Here is a 19639-nt window from a genome sequence, read left to right on the forward strand (position 1 = left end):
CCCAGACAGTGCACGTAAACTCATGTTTCGGTTTATTAATGGTTGTAAACGCGAACTGTCTAACGTTTGAAGGCGCTTTATTTTGTTCGTCTCTGGAAATAAATGCTGAGGAAGGAAGGAAGAAATCCACACGTTGCCAGTATGTTTGTTCCAGCTAATGTTGTTCTTCAGTGGTATTCCAAGGGAGTTGCTGTCTTTACAGGGAATGGCGCAGAATGCTGCAGAAAGCTCCGAACCGTCGCTGTTATATCTTGTTCACAAATATAAGAAAAGAAATACGACCCAATTATTTGCTGCCCTCCTACCATCACACTCACCAGATATGAAAAGGCTAGCTGAATAGGAACACGGTAAAATTTATTGAAATTTGAAATTTCAAAAATTAGCATTTTGCCCAAGTTCATGAGGCAAAACAAGACACCATACCAAAATAATCAAAACACCCATCCGTCGATAATCCAGACGATTCTTGCGAAACAATTCGAATTTCAGAGAGCGCGCTCAGATCGAACCCAGCTCGGCTTTGTTCTATAGTCTACGCAGTGCACAGTAGACCTCTGTATGTCGCCTGTGTACATGAACCTCCGTTTTGTCGTTATCGACGTCAGCCTGACCTCAGAGGTGGTCACAAAGCATTCATGAAAAGAGTTAAGGATGGTTTGCAGGCGGCGTTGCTTGTCAGTGTTCAAATCAAGATTCAAGTCGGCCATAATTGTTTAACTGGGTCTTCCTGTAGTAGTGCCCCTGTACGTTGACAATGCGCAGTGGGCGGCGGGCTCACTAGTTAGATCGAATATACTATGGCTGTATTTTTCGGCAAGGGGCTGCATTCGGCAGTAAAGTTCGTTACTGGAATCAGAGTTCACTGGTTGCCCAGGGCGACGATGCCCCGAGCGATGCAGACTTGTTGGCTCAGCAGGTTGGACTACTGAGCGAGCACAGTCAAGAGGCCAGTGAAGCTGATAGCGCAAATCTCTATCCTTGCGGAGCAGGCGCCGAGCGGCATCATAACATGGCCGCCAGCTGCCCGCAATATTGCGAAAGCATTATATGGCTCATGCGAAGGAAAAGCGGTCACCGGAAGTTGTCCGTCGCGGTGGCAGAGTGGTAAGGCGCTCTTCTACTGAGAGGGAGAACCCGGGTTCAAACCCGATCGCGACGGCCGCGTTTCAATGGAGGCAAAATGCAAAAGGCACCCGTGTGCGGTGCGATGTCAGTGCCCGTTAAGAAATCCCCAGGCGGTCGAAATTATTACGGAGCCCTACACTCCGGCACCTCTTTCTTCCTTTCTTCTTTTACTCCCTCCCTCATCCCTACCTTACGGCGCAGTTCCTGTGTCCACCGAGATATGTGAGACAGTTACTTTACCGTTTCCTTTCCTCTAAAAACCCCCTTATGTAATGCCCCCCCCCCCTTATGCAATGCCCCATTGGGGCCTTTAAGAGAAAATAAATTATGATGATGATGATGATGAAGTGTCGCAGCTGGTCGTATGCAAAAATTTCCGAAGTGGTGTTGTAGTCACATACAGCAGCAGCAACAATCGCAATGCTTTCGCATTTCTCTGATGAAGCAGATTTTCACGCCCTATTTTCTTTGTGCTCTTTTCTTTGTGTTCCGTACCAAGTGCCAGCACGGCCGCGGAGCCCTCCACTACGGCGTCCCTCATAGCCTGAGTCGCTTTGGGACGGTATACCTTCAGCAACCTAAACCTAAACTACTCCTAACAGAGAAATCGGCTCCTTGATCTGTGAGGGCAGTCACATGGTGATTGACCGCGACCACCGGTATTTCGGCGGAAACAAGCTCACTTTCTGCAACGTGGGTCGGAAGGAGTCGCACTGGAGGGTCGCGATGTTCGTCGAAATGAGGCGCCGAACAGAGGCTGTTCTGTGCGTCGGAAGGCGGTTGAAGTGGGTGGAGGAAGCTCGGGTTGAAGGGTTAAGTCGGTGATCGGAGGATGTACGAATTGCGGACCGACGGCGGCCCTACCCGCAGAGGTCGCCGTCCTCAGTTTTTCTCAGCGTGGACTAGAGGACAGCCGGATGGACAGAGAGCGGCCAGAGGTAGAGAACCCACAAGGTGACTGCACCTGGACTGGCAATGTGGCGAGGGCGCAGGGGGGACACTGGCCACCAGGAATTAGTTGATGTCATGGGGTCGTTCACCATAGCGTTGCCGGGGTGCGTGTGGTGAAAACTTCCGCCGGCCCATCCAACGATATGGTTGGTGGCGCAGTATGCAGCCGGCTTCACCACAGCGGAAACACAGGGGCCGGTAGTTCGATGTGCGCCACGCGTGTGTTTTGCTGACGGGTGTTCGTGCGTCAGAGAGAGCAGGCGAAGTCGAGAAGCGTTGATGCGGTGTGGGAGGAGGAGGGAAGCAAAACGCCGCTGGTGCTGGCGGAGAGCAGCATAACTCTTCGCTGTATGTCATGACATACGGCGCAGGTGGCGGCTGGTGACAGGGCATTGCCTGCACCGCTCGACGGACTTCGACACGCACGACATCCAAAATGGCTCCGACACCCGAGTGTTATTCCACAAGGCGAAGCTTCTCTAGCTCTTCGTGCACAATGCTCCTGACAAGCTCATGGACGGCCTCAAGAGTTGCTCCTATATTTTAGAGCAGGCGCTGGCTTCACTCTCTATGCCATGCAGTGACATGTGGGTGTCCATAGCGGTTATCTTCGTAGGACGGCTGTAGCGCAAGAGCCTCTGCTGCAAAGCGCGCTCCATGCTTCTCGCCCCCCGACCAAAATCGACCACAGTGCTAGAAGTGTCGCGTACAAGTCCTGCGAAAAATTTCTCTTGCACCCCTCTCATAAGGTGACGTATGTTCTTCGCTTCAGACATGGAAGGACCTGTGCGGTTGAAGAGCCGCGTCTTGTACGAGATAGAGACGCTCTCATTTGGCCCCTGTGCTCGGGACTGCCACACAATTCCTGCTCGCTCCTTCCGTTCGTTACTGCCGAAGGCGTCGAGCAAGTGTCTTCAGAAATCTCACCAGGTGGTTATGCCTGACTCGTGGTTTCAAAACCACGTCTTGGCGGCGTCTTCCAGGGCAAAATAGACATTCCGTAGCCTGCGGTCCTTGTACCACAGAATAAACGCAGCGACCTGGTCGTAGCTGGTCAACCAGTCCTCAATGTCTCCCCACTTGTCCCCATGAAACGATGCGAGATTGCGAGGCGCATGGAAAAGCAACGATGGTGAAGTGACGAAATTCTGGATAGTTTGGCTTGCCACAGTGTAAGTCATTGTACGCGGTGGTGTCGTCAGGGGTCGAAACTCAAGATAAAAGCCTCGCAAGCGGAGTCTTGCCTTGCCGCGGCACGCCATCCTGCTAATTGTTCTCCGCTCCTCCTATTTCCCTCATTCCGCCTGTCTCGCCGGACGAGCGCCCTGCATTGATAGGTGACCTCCGTGCGTGACATTTCATGACCAAAATCCACCCTGCATCTCAATCTCCCCCGCACCACTCGTCTCCCTGCTTAGTCCTATTCAGAATTCCTAAGCACACCGAGTTGCGGCACCATTCCTCACCAGTGCATCGCTCGCTGTAATTCTCATTGTCATGATTTTGATTTCTGCTTCAGGAAAGTTTTTTCAGCGTTGAAACAAAATGGGTACGCGAAATATGAAAAAAATAACACGTGACATCCTGCTAGCAATGCTAATGCTCGATATGACCGATGTAGTGCTCACAAAGCGGACCGCAATGTTTATTATTGTCCTAGAGCCTCTCTTGGTCCTCAAATTTAGGTCCTAGATTTCAAATGACAGTTCTGCAATGCTTCTTCCTGCGTTTCGTAATTACAGTGTCCTATTGTTCTACTTTCTTTAAAGTCTTGACATAATCATAGATCTCCTGCACCTCCTTGTCATCGTGACTCATCTATAGACCTACACAGCCTTCGATTTGTGTCTTGTATCTAGTGTGCATTTACTTTCACTGCTGCTATCTTATCCTTAAAACTGAATAATCGCGAATGTTCCGCGCTGTGTTTTCACTCGAAAAAAGAGGTACAACTCACGCACTCGATGTCCTCATAAGTGAGGAAGGCCTCTATGGCCAAAGGCGTGAGTAGTAATCAACCCACTGAACATCATTTGAATCCTCACAGGTCCAAAAACATCCCATTTGATGCCCAATACTTCGCCGAACAGCTCATTCAGGCTAGCCTTACCCGATCATTTTCAATCGTTACTATTTTCTATGCAGCTTTACTCTTTGTGCACTGACCTGACACAGGGATTTAGCACGCTCCTTTGCATCATAGGCCTTCCGGTGGATTTCATCAGCAAGATGCACGGTAGGCACAGCAGATTAGAAGTGATAGCTATCAGAGACACATATGTGAACGACAATGACTCAGTACTACACCTGGGAAGCTCAATGCTCTTCTGATAAGGAATTGATTTTTCCGAACTCGAGGAGCAGCCCCTTTAGTGTAGTTTCATGTTCCTCAGAATAAATGCGTGTGAAGTCGGCATGCTGGAGTGCGTTAAATGTCATTGCTGCCTTCTGGCGAAATTACTCATATATACCCACGGTAGGGGACTAGCCACGGTGCGTTAAAACCTCAAACAGGTGATACATGTTTCCACAGTCAAGATGGCAGACATTGGATAAAACCTCGCTTAAAAAGTAATGTAATTGTGTAACTTATAATTAACAAATGAATCTCTCTGACGCTATCATATAATCATGGAAAGGTTCACACACTTCTTTCAGCACATGATCCTTGACGCTTGCAACAAAAGATAGGAGGACAGGAATCGAACGAAAAGGATCTGCAAATAATTCCTTCGCTGACAAGCAGACCACCAGCAGGAGAGGAAGTGATCAAGTGGTTCAGTTTCACCCCATGAGCCACAAAGGTTGGGTGCAAAGAACCCCGATCGCAATAAATATGGCTTTGTGTTTGTATCCTGCAGCGCAAGAGAATCATGAACATCTCGCATTGTTGTGAGCTGCGTAAACGAGAGAATGCAAAATGCTGAAGATCCGATATAATAAGCAGGGGCTTACTGCTCAAAGAGTTGAGATGAAGGAAAAGTTAAAAACGTGATTGTGAATTGCATTGTGTTTGGAATAAACGAGACAACGCGACAGCAAATTGCAGACATTGATTTAAAAATCAGCAATTTCATTATATATAATGCCCCAATTTCCAGGTAGCAGTGAAATCGCGCCTCTTTAACCTTTGGGGAAGTGAAAAAGCCGTTTGGAATGGCTCAGGAAGACATCCCTCGAGCCTTCGAATGGTTTCAAAACAGAGAGGCTGACGGCAAGGAGAATGAGGTTGAATAAATTGCAACGCATCTGATTAAGGCCAACTATATCGCAAGGAGGTCATCAGTGAATATGTGTGTAGCGGCGGTGCGAAATGAATGCCTCTAATCCGTAATAAATAAATGCCAATAGTGGCGCCTTCCTTTTCTGGTAGGCATCAGTGAATACTGCAGCGTCCTTTGGATAATATAACAAACACTCCTCCACTATTCCATTTACTACGCTGCTGGGCAAATGCTTTGTATATGTAGCAGGATGAGGTCAAAGTAGCACAACTAAATTGATCTGTTTGCCAAGGATACCTGTTATTGCCACTTTTGTTCACCCTATATATTAAGTCCCTCGTGCTCAGTATTATTAACAGCTTACCTATGAGTGCTTTCTGTCTAGCTCAAAATGTGAAACCAAGATAATACCCTATGCTGATGACGGCGGGTTTCTTTATCCTAAGAAAAAGAATGTACTTGATGCTTTTTATCTGACTGGACAGTTTTGCGAGGTATCAGGTGCGGCTTTTGATTTAGATAAATCCAAACAATTTTTACTTGGGTCATTGGGGTAACAAGCCAAGTCAGTTTTGTGACATAAGCTGGGACTGTAGCGCCATTCAGTATGTCGGGGTCCCTCGGAAAGAGGTTTGCGAGAATGGAGCCCACTGGAATTCCCAAACCTTTTCAACGAAATCACAAACACAGGCCTGGGCTGGTCGGTTACTGTGTTTGCTTGGCCACAAGTCCGCAACATCTTGGTTCCAAAGCTTGCCTACGCCCTACAAATTCTTCGCTGTGCGAGGAATAAGGAGGAATAAACTTTATTAGGCTCTTTTGTAGTCTTTAGCACACTTTGGCCCCAGGTGGCCTCCATGAAGGGGCGACCTCGAGGATGTAATCTGCGATGTTGGTTTGTACTTGTTTGTTGTCACTGCGCATGATCCTTTTACAGTTGTCAGCTGAGCGATATGGCAGCAGCTTTCTGGTGGGAGGGGTGGGAGGGGGGGGGGGTTGATTTCCATTGCATCCCCAGAGATTATGGTCATCATCTGCGTTACGGCTTTAGTATTGTGATGCATTTAATGGGAAAGTGTTGCCGGTGCAGTTCATTCAGCTGCAGAGGCCATGCGCAGCTGCTCTGTTAATGCACGGAACCGCTCACCTCCCCTCTCCCCCTTACCGCGCGCGGCTACCGTTAGCGGCTGACGATAAGATCTTGCATACGAATAACTTTGCGGCGGTGTTGCCCCAAGTGCATTCGCAAGTCCTACCTGATTAACTACATTGAAGCCACTTTTTTCTAAAGTTGGTAAGTGACACCAGCTACAAAATTTTGATTATGCTGGAAATTCCTAGCTCTATACAAACGTCAATGTCAACATCAATGTATTACATCCTTCCTGTGCTGCAGCCCGCTGCACGACCGGAAAATGTTCGGTGTATTTTGTCACCATACTATCGGCACCCGCCTGTGACGCTTTTGCCAGTGAATGTAAATATGCAACTTTGGTTTTCGAAGCATTCCTGGTAACGTCCAACGCCCACTCCCAATACCTTTCAAAGAGTTTTTTTGCACATGTGCAGAGATAGCAATACAACTTAATAGCGTTATAGTTTTGTGATAGATGACAAGTCTGAGTTTATTTCTTCTGAGAAAGTACTGCACGGCAAATTTCATAGCCGGTTTACCCAAACACCAAGCGGCCTCCAAGACGGCTGCTACAGCGTCAGTGTTGTCATTGCGCTCCTACCTGCAGCCGAAGTGCCCTGTGGCGCCGCCAGAAATTTTGTTCGAGGGGGGCTCATGTTGCAGCGCGGCCTGCTCCTCATAAAATTTGTAGAAGGATCAAATACATTAATCATAACTGCATTGCCATTGCCAATGTTATTGAGTATGAGATGCTGCAAACAAATTCTTGAACGCTACGCAGTCCCCTGACAAGTAAAATATGTATTATTCATAAAATATTATGTCCGTATGTCCCCAAAACTGTGGCTGAAATAATTGACATCAATGCTTCCATATTATTTGTCTATTTAGTAAGTAAAGTAATGTATCATGAATTTTAGAACCATATTAGTTTGAAACCGGCAAAGTAGTGCATGTCGCTGATATGAATAATAAAGTTGAAGACAAATATTTTAACGAATCATTGTCATTCAAGAACCTTGTTTACAATTTTGTACATGTGCAATTTCCAGGAAAAAATCTCAGTGACAATATCACCCGTTTTAAGGTATTGCGTGGGCGCACCTGTCACCGGTCCAGTATTGTGATTTCCCCGCCATTATAGCCGCAACGGAGAGCACGAAAATACAAAGGAATATCACAGATGTGACGATACACCTTCAGAAAGGAACCCGCCGCGGTGGCTCAGTGGCCAGGGCGCTATGCTACTGTTCCGCAGTTCCCGGGTGCGAACCCGACCTTGGCGGCTGCGTTTTTATGGAGGCAAAACGCTAAGGCGCCCGTATGCTGTGCGATGTCAGTGCACGTTAAAGTACCGCAGGTGGTCGAAATTATTCCGGAGCCCTCCACTACGGCACCTCTTTCTTCATTTCTTCTTTCACTCCCTCTTTTTTCTATTCCCTTAGGCGCGGTTCAGGTGTCCAACGACATAGGAGACAGATACTGCGCCATTTTTTCCCCCAGAACCAATTATTATTATTATTAATATTATTACGATTATTATTGAAAAAGGGCAAAAAAGCGCCGCTGGGAACGAAGTTCACTGCATGTACACACAAAACGTGGCAAGAAGAGATTTAAATATGCGTATATTCCCTTATAAATCTATATACCTAAGATGAAGTTGCTCTATATATAAGGTCAACTAAGCCAAATAAACACGTTGCGCAATCACAGATAGTAGCATTTACGCATAGAAAGACAGACTATGCTGCAAGAATAAAACTGTGATCGCAGAAATCTTGATATGTATTTGGGCCATGCTGTGATCGCGACAGCGCCATATGGACAGAATAACAGATTGCTGAAATCAATACGAAAATGTGTATTTTAGCTGCCTGAAAAGCGCCAGCAATCATTCTGCACAGAAAGTTAAAGAAGGGTATTGGTCTGGTTCAGAAAAGAAGCAAATGCAGGTAGCTAAAAAAGGAAATAAATGGACCAAATAAAGCCACAGATGATGCTACAAGTTGTACTACCCAATATCCAAGAGTGTTTGTTGGGAAACGCAGTGTTTGCCGAGCATTCAGAGAGCAAGGTCGGTCAAATTGGTTATTGATGCCCTCGTAATTTTCGTATTCGCATGGTAACTTTGATGCTAACATTTGATCATGATGCTAACATTTGCAAAAGCGGCAAAAATTTTTGCGGTTTTAAAGCGTAATGAATAGTCATATTTTTTTTCTAATTACGCGTTTATGGTCCTGAAAGAACAGAAAATTTTACTTGCAATGGTTTTGCTGCTTCGCTATGTAAAGGACAAAGTTTATGAGAAATTTATATCCATAAAGTTTCGGAATTAAAATCCATGCGCTCCGTAGATTCCGCCTCTGCCGCTAGATGCCGCGACGAGCCCGCTCGTCATCGAAACGCCCTTGAAACTTTGTGCTCGGATCGGGCTCCTTGCATTATGTGACTTCAGGCGCATGGGCGTTAACTGCCAGAAAATTCAGCCCTAGTTCGCAATGTTCGCACCGAAATGTCTTTTTGAGAGTGAAAACAACATTTTAGACAAAATGCAGGATGATTTTCAGCGCCGCTGGTTGTTTTGGTCGGCGGTGAATAACAGTATGAAAAAAATTCAAAGGGGGGCTGAAGCCCCATAAGCCACCCCCTGGCTACGCCCCCGGAAATACCCGTTGTGTGAACGCAGTGACAAGGATTATATTTCAGACAAGAGCAAAAAAAGTGATTTATTCATTCATTTGTTCTTTTAATATTTAGTCAGTAACATTTGGAAGAGCTGCAAGGTGTCGTACCAGTTCCGAAGACAATTCATTGCTTTTCTAGAGCAAGTCCAAAATATTATCCTATGAACAAAGGCCTTGACAATTTACAATGAAAATCAGCTTTAAAGATGCCATAACATCACAAACCGCAAATAGTGGTCTGCGCCAATTACTGTAGAAACCGATTCCAGGCGGCTGTGCTGCATAACGCTACTCTGCTGAAGACGTTGGTGTTATTGAGGCGCTTATCTCAAGGCCTTTGAAGTAGCTGACAGGTCATCGTATTTCAACGACCTCTCGAGAGAAAAAATAATAACGGTGCATTACGGTACATATAGCATCTGTGTTGCATGCGTTAACTATGTCGTAAAAGGTCTAAAAAACAAAGTGAGTAAAATTGTGTATTAGGGCCAATGCGTCGTGGCCTTGAATCGGGCACATTTGGAAGTGCTTCAAGAAAAACTACCGAAAAAGGACACATAATTACTGACAGCACTACGGGTTCTTCAGGCGACGGAAAATAATCCATGGTCCGCTGACCGGCGTTGACAACATCGCCCGAGAAGCTATCTTCATTTCACCCTGAAAAAAAAATCGCTTTTTCATTTTATAATTCTGTTGAGTTGGGTTTATTGGCTATTGGTACTTATTACTATGCAATAGATCCACTTCAATAATGTCAGCTGATCCGTGCAGTGAAAATGGCTCCAACACCTTCGACACGTCGGGCTACGTCACCGCAGCTGGGAAGTTGTTCTCACCATTCGCATTCGTACAGGTTAGTTATATCGAAGCCTACGCTTTTCGCGACAACAATGTCTGTCTGGTTGCAGTGTCGTGGCTACCCGATTTTTGCAAGCACTTTCCTTCAGTTGCATTGAACTTGTGTCGCCTTTTGCTTTTAGCTAGTGATATTAAGGCAAACCCTGGTCCGATGTCGAAGGCGCAAGAGGAACAGCTTGACTCAGTGTGCAATGCAATCCATCGTCTGGAGACAAATAATGCAAGCCTTCTCGCATCTGTTATTAAAGCTTTAAAAATGCATACCACCCTTAAAATTGACTTAGATACGCTAACTAAACGTGTCGATGAACTGGAAACCAAGCTTGTCCTGTGCCTAGTAAGCCACTTCCAGAAACCTGCAACAGCGATGTTCGCAAACTCCAAGAGAAAATTGATGACCTGGAAAACCGTTCAAGAAGGTCGAATACATTGTTCTTTGGTGTTAACGATACTGACTGTTCAGAAATGTGGGAAGACACAGAGGTTCGTGAATTCTGTCAAAATAAACTAGCTGTTTCATTCCATTCTATTGCGAGGGCCCACCATTTCGGCTGCTATTCAACTGATCAAAATCAACCAATAACAGCGAAATTCTACAATGAAACAGAAAACGACACTTTGCTAAGCAGCGGCAACACGCTTAAGGAAACCAACATAAATATAGCGCGTGACTAATCGCTTCCTGTGCGCGATAAGCGTCGAAAAAAAACTTTGGCAGTTCCCGAAGTCGATAAAGAAGGAGAGTGACCATCCCCGCCTTGTCTTCAACAAGCTTTTTATAAACGATAATTTCTACGTCTGGGACACGAGCGCCAACTACGCAGTTCGTCTGGAAACCTCAGGAAATGATGCGCCTCAAGTAGAAGCTCGGACCCCGGGAAGTTCCGATGACTGACCCAATCACCTACCTGCCTTACCACATTAAAGTAGCCCTTCCTTGTCTCCACTTGATAAGCATACTCGTGATAACGCGTTATTTTTCCTTTATACAAATATCAGAAATATCCTCTAGAAAGCCGATTCTATTTCCTCGCTCATCGACTCTTGCTCTGCATCAATAATCCCGCTCACGGAAACGTGGCTCACGAACAACGTTCCTGACGAGAAAATTTTTTTACTCAGGCAACGTACGACAGGCCGAATCGCAGAGGCGGCGGTGTTCTGTTGGCAATAAAAAATGACTTATCCTTTGTATCCATTATAATTACTACGCTTCTTGAATGTGCATGGGCTTTGCTAAAATGTAGTACTACAGACTTACTTATTGGTGTTTTTCATCGGCCCCCGGATTCGGGCAGTGTTTTCGATGCCGAATTTTATCGCATTCTGAGTGAAGTGTGCAACCGGCTTCCGAATTGTGCGTTACAAATATTTGGTGACTAATTACCCCCATATTGATTGGGCAACACTATCTCTCGCGGCGAGTGAAAAATCTGACGCATTTCTTCAGTCATGTTTAGATTTTTCATCATCTCAACACATCATGCAACCCACACGGCGCACTGCCACTCGCTCCAGCATAATTGATCTAATCCTCCTTAATATTCCTGACATTTGAACATACATCAGTTATCTTGATGGGCTCTCCGATCATGACATCTTTACTGGAAGCATTGTTTCTTCAGAGAGAGGCAGGAAGGTGAATAATAAGAAAAGTATATACTATAGCAAAGCTAACTATGATGGAATGAATGCTTAACTATCTCTCTTTACTAGCGTGTTTCTTACTAGCTTCTCGTCCTTTACAGTTGAACAAAAGTAGATTGCGTTCAAAAATGTGTTCTCCGCCCTTGTTGATATGTATATACCCACCATAACAATTAGGAGAAGCAGTTCGGCACCATGGTTTAACAAGCGACTTCGACGCTTAAGCAACATAAAAAAGCGATCATACAGGTAAGCCATCAAGAGCAATCACACATCATCATGGCTTAAATATAAGCACTGCACCAAAAAATACCAGGCTTTACTTAAATCCTCTCCTCTACACTTTTTTAATCATGGCCTATCATCTATGCAGACTAAACACCATCGAAAATCAGCAGATTAGCGCCATGACCACTGATCCGGCGCTGCGGAATGAGCTATAGCACTCCACTTTTTTTAAACAAAAATACACCAAGTGCCCAGGTTTCGTACTCGTTTCAAGGAAAGAATTGTTATATCCTAAGACACACTTGCGATCAGTCGAACTTTAAGCCTTCTGCACTGAGGTTTTGAAGGAATAGTAGCGCTGTCGCATGGCCGCAAAAAAAAATGTTAGTAAAGCAGTACAGTGTTTAGTGTGTACGAGGCCACGTTCGTGTTCATTTCAAGAGAATTGTAATATCCTAAGAGAGACTCGCGATCAGTCGAGCTTAAAGCCTACTGCACTCAAGTTTTGAAGGAATAGCAGCAATGTCTCATGGCCCCAAAAGTTATGCTAGCAAAGCAGTACTGTGTTTAGTGTGTACGAGGCCACGTTCGTGTTGAATGGGAAATTTTAAAACTACGCATTAGGGTCTCACCATCTGCGACGGGCCAAGTTCCAAGCGATATCGTTGTAGAAGCTTGCCCAGAGTTAGCTTCGCTTTTAGCATGGCCAAGCTTCTGCCAACGCAGTTCCGTGGTCCCATGCCGAAAGGCATGAATGCCGCATTGTTCAGTTGATCTTCGTTTCCAGGAGCGAACCTGGAATTTGAATACAAAAGAGCTTTAAAGAACCTACCGCAAACTGCTGTATTACAAATATGTTTGGTTGAGTATGGTTTGCTTTATAGGGGCTTAACGTCCCAAAGCGACTCAGGCTATGAAAGACGCCGAAGTGAAGGGCTCCGAAAATTTCGACCACCTAGGGTTCTTTAACATGCACTGACATCACACAGCACACGGGCCTCTAGAATTTCGTCTCCATTGGAATTAGACCACCGCGGCCGGGACCGAACCCACGTTTTTCGGGCCAGCAGCTGAGCGCCATAACCACTGAGCCACCGCAGCGGCAAAAGAGCAGAAAAAGAAACTACATCAATACCGCAAAACGCTGTATTCCAAATGTGCAGTGCTTACATCTAGAGGACTGAATATATGCTGTGTGTATTGCGTTCCACTGAAATTAACCGTTGCTGTTGCGTTCATTTACTTCTTTTCTCTGGATTTGTTTCTACTTTGAGCAACACCTAAGACATTGTCGCTCGATTAGATTGCATTAAGAGTTGACATACACGCTAAAAGAAGTTATTTGCCAGAAAATGCTGCTTTGGTCACCCATGTTGCCTAATGCACCAAAGGTACGAGTATTTGTCGACCAACTTTATCACTTATGTTCTCTCAGACGGCAGTCGAGTGCGGCTGCTCCTGGAAACAAAAAATAGCCGAATTGGTTTTCGCATTTAATAAATGAATACATGCAATGTGATATAGCACTCCACGTTTTTTTCAACGAAAATCCACCAAGTGCCCAGATTTCGTAACCATTTCAAGGGAAGAATTGTAGTATCCTAAGACACACTTGCGATCAGTCATCGATCTTTAAGCATTCTGCACTTAAGTTTTGAAGGAATATTAACGCTGCCTCGTGGCTGCAAAAACATGTTAGTAAAGCAGTGCAACGCCGGGTATGTCTGAGCCGCAGCGTGTATGTCGCCTGCTTCCTGTGCTGACTAAGCTTTTCTCTGTTCCTTCGAAAGAGCGAAAAGGCCCGACATCAGTAGCGGACCTCATTGTGAGCTGGTTGCAGCCTAACCTTTCGAAACAGAGACCTGCGCATGCCTTTTGGCGAAAATTGAGAGCATGCGACGCCGATCTGGTTTTTGTCTCGAAACATTGTTACTGTAGCTAAAGCCTCGTGCCTCGTATGCTGCCATCAGTAATATAATTCGAGTTTTCGGCTCTGCTGTTAAACACGCCACATCAAGAAAGGCTACGGCGCAATGGACAGGGGCAGCCCGACAGAGTTGTCGAAAGAAACATCGTTTCCTTTATGGTGGCTACTCCGCACTCTATAAGGAGAATTGTATGAGAAACAGGAGCGCTATGCCGTCGCCGCAGCCCATCGCCATCTCAGCCATCGTGGAATCCATCCGGCCTACCACGACGTGAAGAAACTTTTCTGTGTCGCTTGTGGCTAGGTGTAGCTTTCACCAAGCATTACTCTTTCTCAATCGGTATGGCTGATAGCCCTGCATGTGCCATCTGCCGGTGTGGCGAGAATATAGCCCACATTCTTGGTGAATGCCCTGCGTACAGCGCCAAAAGGCGGTCTCTCTGCCGTGCGCTGGAGCGTCTAGATCCACGCCCAGTGACGGAAATGAAGATTCTCGGCCACTGGCCGCGACGATTGTCAGCTGTGAAGGCCTCCAAGGCACTGCTCCGCTTCCTGAGAACGTCTAGCCAGCACGATAGGTCGTGACTTTACCAAACGCTGTGACTTTGCATAGTGACTTCAAATTTCTGCTACTCTCTTTTCTCCTATCATTTATCCCCTCACCCTTTTCCCCTCGTGCAGGGTAGAAAACCGGCTATTCTTCCGGTTAACCTCCCTGCCTTTCCACCTCCTCCTCCCCCCTCCTCCCCTCCTTCTGTATAGAAAACAGCCAATTTCCTACTAGTGTTTATTCGTAGCCATGACAGAAAGTGACCGTTGGGCTACTATGCAAAACAGTTGCACAAATAAAACTATGAGTCAAGCATCGAAAGATGGGGGGAGGGGTGTATGGATACGCTTAGAACTTTCATTACCTCGCTAGAAGTAGCTATTCACTATTAAGGCATGCAGAAGTCAATGCCCGCGTGTTAGTGCTGTGAGTTCACTTTAAATAACGCCGAATCGGCAAATTTGATGCCAAGGCCCCACTACTCCAACAGCTCATGGTCAACAGCTACCACAGCTTAATTAGGTTAATGATAATATAACTGAGCAGCAGACTGTGGTTGAGGCGTTTTCGCTGAAATTCTAAGACGAACGAGATTTTCGTGATTCAAACTTTGCAACAGACTCAAGTACCGGTGTCTTCATTTTTTAATGGCTAAGTTAGTAGGAATTGTACCAAATTACTAATAATAATTAATAATTGGTTTTGGGGGAGAAGGAAATGGCGCGGTATATGTCTCATATATCGTTGGACACCTGAACCGCGCCGTAAGAGAAGGGTTAAAGGCGGGAGTGAAAGAAGAAAAGAAGAGAGAGGTGCCGTAGTGGAGGGCTCCGGAATAATTTCGACCACCTGGGGATCTTTAACGTGCACTGACATCGCATAGCACACGGGCGCCTCACCGTTTTTCCTCCATAAAAACGCAGCAGCCGCGGTCGGGCTCGAACCCGGGAACTCCGGATCAGTAGTCGAGCGCCCTAACCACTGTGCCACCGCGGCGGGGCTACCAAATTTCCCCAAATTTCGGATTTCGATGACTAGGTAGCGGCCCACAGAAAGCATGAAGTTTAGTCATCCAGTTAATAAAGTCCAAGACCGGCCGGCGGAAAGAATCGAGCCGAAAGACACGTCTGTTGGTACCTGAGAGTGGTTTTTTTATAATTGCGATGACTCTTGTGGTACTGTTACTGGAAACATTTCGATGTTTTTCTGCTCCTGAACTTAGTGCCATTTAAAGCTTTTCTAGACCTCCACTTCACATGTCACTCGCCTGGCTAGCGACATTCTGCACAATGTATAAATACATGGTCTTCAATTATTTCTCGTGTTTTTATGGCAGGAAGCCCTGATAAATTCTCAGCATCTTAAAATATTCTATCTGTGCCCTAAAAAGCGAAACATCTAAGTTCTTATGGGCTTCATGCGTTGAAAAGCAGACACAAAAATTTTGCACTGCCCAGCAGACACAAAGGGGGCCCTTTTTAGCAGCATATTCGTGGCACCCCTTGCGCAGCAAAGAAAACAGTTGTGCACAAATTTCGCACAAAGGAGGCCTATGTGATGCGTTTCTCGCGATTCACGACAGCATAGTCTCCTTTCATCACAGGTACCTAATCGTATGCCATGGCTGTCACGGTCTGACACCATGCGATGTATTCGCGTACGCCTGTTATGCGTCACTTACTCGTAACGTAATCCCGGCCAATACCCGTCAACAGAGGCTATGACGTAAGTTTAAAGCCCAGCTGTTAGCGCCCATTGCTGCGTTCAACGTCGGCGTCGTAACCGACAGAGGAAACCAAGAACAAAGCGGAGGAAGAAAGTACGGCGGTAGCGAAGAGAGCACGTCGAGGAAACCAAAGAAGGAAAGTACGGCGAAAGCGAGGCAAGTGCCAGGAGGACAGCAAGGGAGAAGATACAGCGCGAGTGGTTGCTTCTGGCACGGAGTCTACAGCGCTGTCTGTTTTCTCCCTGCCGCGAAGTATGTTCCATGGGATATCCGTGTGTGCTTACGCATGCTCCGCATGTGATCACCTGTGGTGCAAACGCCGCAAGAGCTGCGCACAAATTTTGCATTAGCGAGAATCGTAATAGTCCAGTGTTTTTCACTTCACCTCCTTTAATCTGAAGGAGCAATGACCACAGATGCCAGGATCTCTCCTGTAACTTCGGCGTCGATAATATTTTCCGAGCCATTGACCAATTCTGCCGTCTCCTTTGGCGGACTTTTACACAAGCTTAAACTGAACTTAACGGTTTGGTGTAGAAAAGTTTGCGAAGAAAAAGTTTTGCGCAAAACCATTCGCGCTTTCAATCTGGACCTTATTTCTGCATGTTCCATTGTATGAGGGTAACAACAACAGCAACAACAACCTTACTTCTGTGTTTGCAGCAATTTTCGTTAAGAGAGAGTGCCTCGTATATACATAAGGCGTCCTAGAGCGAAAAAATTAACTTTTTTACTTATATAGGCTGTAAGGTTTCTGCCGACAGCCGGTGGTCTGATTCAGCTGCGTATTCGGCCAGGACACCTGCAACCGGGGTCACTGCACGGCGATAGGCATTTTGGTTCCCACGCTCGGTCCTCGCGAGGTTTATTGGATTCGAGACGGAGGATTCCACTGCCGTTTGTAAACCTTGTTCGCGGAAGATCGTGCGGCCCGGAGGCAGTTAGCGGCCGCCAGAACCGAGCAGGGTCTGACTCACCCCTTCAACTATGCCCGCTCGCCGGCGTCTCGCCCATTCGGACTTCCCGGAAGACGTGTCCGGCTGGACCGTGAGAACTCTCGTTCGGAAGCGAAGACACGCTCTCTCTGGTGGGGGCGATTGTCCAGCGGCACCCTCTCTCTCCGGCGAGGCATGTGACGGGGCCGTGTCCCTATGTGAAGTGGTGTATGTGTGTGTGTGTGTGTGTGTGTGTACGACAGCGCAAGTTAGGCCACGCCCAACCTGGCGAAGACATTCTCGGACCTGGGGAATCCTAGGGACCGGACCCTTTTTAAACCGGACGACGAGTGCCGTGAGAGAGGAATCCTCGATCATCCTCAGATCTTCTCAGATCCTCCGACCTTCCCCCATCACCCTCCAATGGGTTCCAAAATCTTGTAAATAATGTAAAATAAACCCCCTGTACAGTTTCCTTCATAACCAAGTCCGACAAAGTCATCCGAAGAAGGGACCTGCGGTGCTGAAAGAGTCAGCTCACTCAAGGACCCCTCGTCCCCAACAACTGGTTGGCAGCAGCTGGGATGGACCGTGCGACATCGTGTTTTCTCAACCGGTAAGCGTTTCGGCATTTTGCTATAGGATTCGCCAGGCTTCAGATTTTGAGAGAATAATCTAGAATCACTGGGAAGTGTATGTCAATTGAGAAAGGGCAATCTCACGACATTTAGAAGATAGCATTGCCAAAGCAGAGAAGGCATTGTCATGGACCTTATGAAATTGTCAAAGTCGGACTTGCTGTTGTTATGCGAGGAACTGTCAATAGAAGTACAGGGAAAAATTACAAAACTTGAAATATGCAAGACAATTGAAAAGCACGTAGATGACGATCAGCTGGTAGATACGTGGAATTTGGTACAGGAAGAAAAAAGAAAAAGGGAAGCGGAATGGGAAAAAGAGAAAGAACGGCAAAAGTGGGAAGCTGAAAAAGAAGAAAGAAATCTAAAGCGATTGCAGCTTGAAAGCGAAAATCGAAAAAAGGCGACAGTTCGAGAGCCGGGTCTCCTGAAAGAGCAAGCGATGTACAATCATATAGAATGAACAGATTCATGCAGCCCTATGAAAGAGGAAGGGACATAGGATTGTACCTGGGAAACTTTGAGAGAACTTGCGAAAGGGAGAACTTTGCTCGCAGTACATGGCCGCAACGGCTTCTGACACTCTTGCCATGTGAAGTAGCTGAAGTCATAGCGAGACTTAGCACACAAGAAGCAGCTGACTACGAAAAAGTCAAAGCCAGCCTGCTAAAAAGGTACCGGCTGTCAGCCGAAGCTTTCCGACAGCGCTTCAGGAACGCAATGAAAAACGATAGCGAGGGCTATCCGGATTTCGCGTATGGACTAAAGACGAATCTTCTAGAGTGGCTAAAAGGAGCCGAGGTTTATGAAAGCCGAGACAAAATCATTGAGTGTTTTTGCCTTGAGCAATTTTACCGAAGCATTCCCCAAGTGGTGAAACTGTGGGTTCAAGACAGGGAAAAAGTCGACACAGTTGAAAGGGCCGCTGAGCTAGCAGAGGAGTACGTTTCGCGCAGAAGGTTGAGCACTGAAGAGGGTGCGTCACACGCTCGAAACGCGATGCAAGATAAAGGGCCTAGCAGAAAGACGCGAAGTGCTAGAAGTTCGAAGCAATCAGAGGCAACGATGGTACGCCAGAAAAGCGTGAAGAACAGGCGAAGAGACAGGGAGCAGACAAAGCCGCGAAAAATGAGTTTGAGGCTAGTAGGCCAATTCGTTGCTACAACTGCAATGGTGTCGGGCACTTTGCAGCCAAGTGTACAAAGCAACGTTTGGCGTTCTCGTGCGTCGAGGATAACGCCGAGAATCTAGAGCTCCTTAAGCCATGCCTGCTCGAGCTGCACGTTAACGGGAAACCGTGCAGGGTGCTTCGTGATAGCGCCGCGACGATGGACGTTGTCCACCCGTCTTGAGTGTCAGTGGACGATTTTAGGGGAGAAGTCTCGTGGATAAAACAGGCAGTAGAAGAACACAGTGTATGCCTTCCCAAAGCTAGAGTGATAATTTGTGGACCGTTTGGAGACCTAATCACTGAGGCCGCAGTTTCGAAGGCCGTGCCACTTCAATATCCTTACCACTTCTCGAATCGATCAGACCAATTGCTACGCGAGAGAGGCCAGAAACTCGGAAGCGGGGTGATACAAGCTTTGACAAGATCGAAAACTCGTCAGCTCGCATCTGAACTAAGTCAGATTCCCGAACCTCAGGTAGCCAGAGACGCACCAGCCAGCATATCGTTGCAATCAAATGAGGAGGGAAGTGAACCAACGAGGAATGAAAGACAGACAGCTGACCGAGCAAATGAGCGACGAGGGACTTCAACCACTAAGTCGGTAGAGGAATCATAAAACGCTGAAGGATCCGTTTTATCTCCAACTTCGCGTAGTTTTGATCGCCTTCTGCAGGTGAACAGGGAGTCCCTAACAAAAGAACAGAAGCAGGATCCCACTTTGGAAAGACTGCACCTTACAGCTAAAGAGGGCATCGCGAGACGCAACATAACGATGCATGAGAAGGGAGGCTTACTATACCGACACTACCAGGACAGAAAAGGCAAAAC

General features: G+C 46.7%; 1 protein-coding gene across 2 annotated transcripts in view; it reads right to left on the reverse strand.

Moving 5' to 3' along the window:
* Positions 1-9163: 9163 nt before the first annotated feature.
* LOC144099419 (cytochrome P450 3A14-like) overlaps positions 9164-19639 on the reverse strand; it is a 91349-nt gene continuing 80873 nt past the window's right edge. For both annotated transcript variants that reach the window (XM_077632711.1, XM_077632710.1), the window contains 2 exons: positions 12497-12659; positions 9164-9788 (listed from right to left, as the gene is read on the reverse strand). In XM_077632711.1, coding sequence (XP_077488837.1) covers positions 9702-9788; positions 12497-12659 — 250 coding nt within the window. In that variant the 3' untranslated portion in view covers positions 9164-9701. The remainder of the gene's footprint in view (positions 9789-12496; positions 12660-19639) is intronic.

This window comes from Amblyomma americanum, chromosome 7 (genome assembly GCF_052857255.1).
Source record: "Amblyomma americanum isolate KBUSLIRL-KWMA chromosome 7, ASM5285725v1, whole genome shotgun sequence".
Taxonomy (NCBI): domain Eukaryota; kingdom Metazoa; phylum Arthropoda; class Arachnida; order Ixodida; family Ixodidae; genus Amblyomma; species Amblyomma americanum.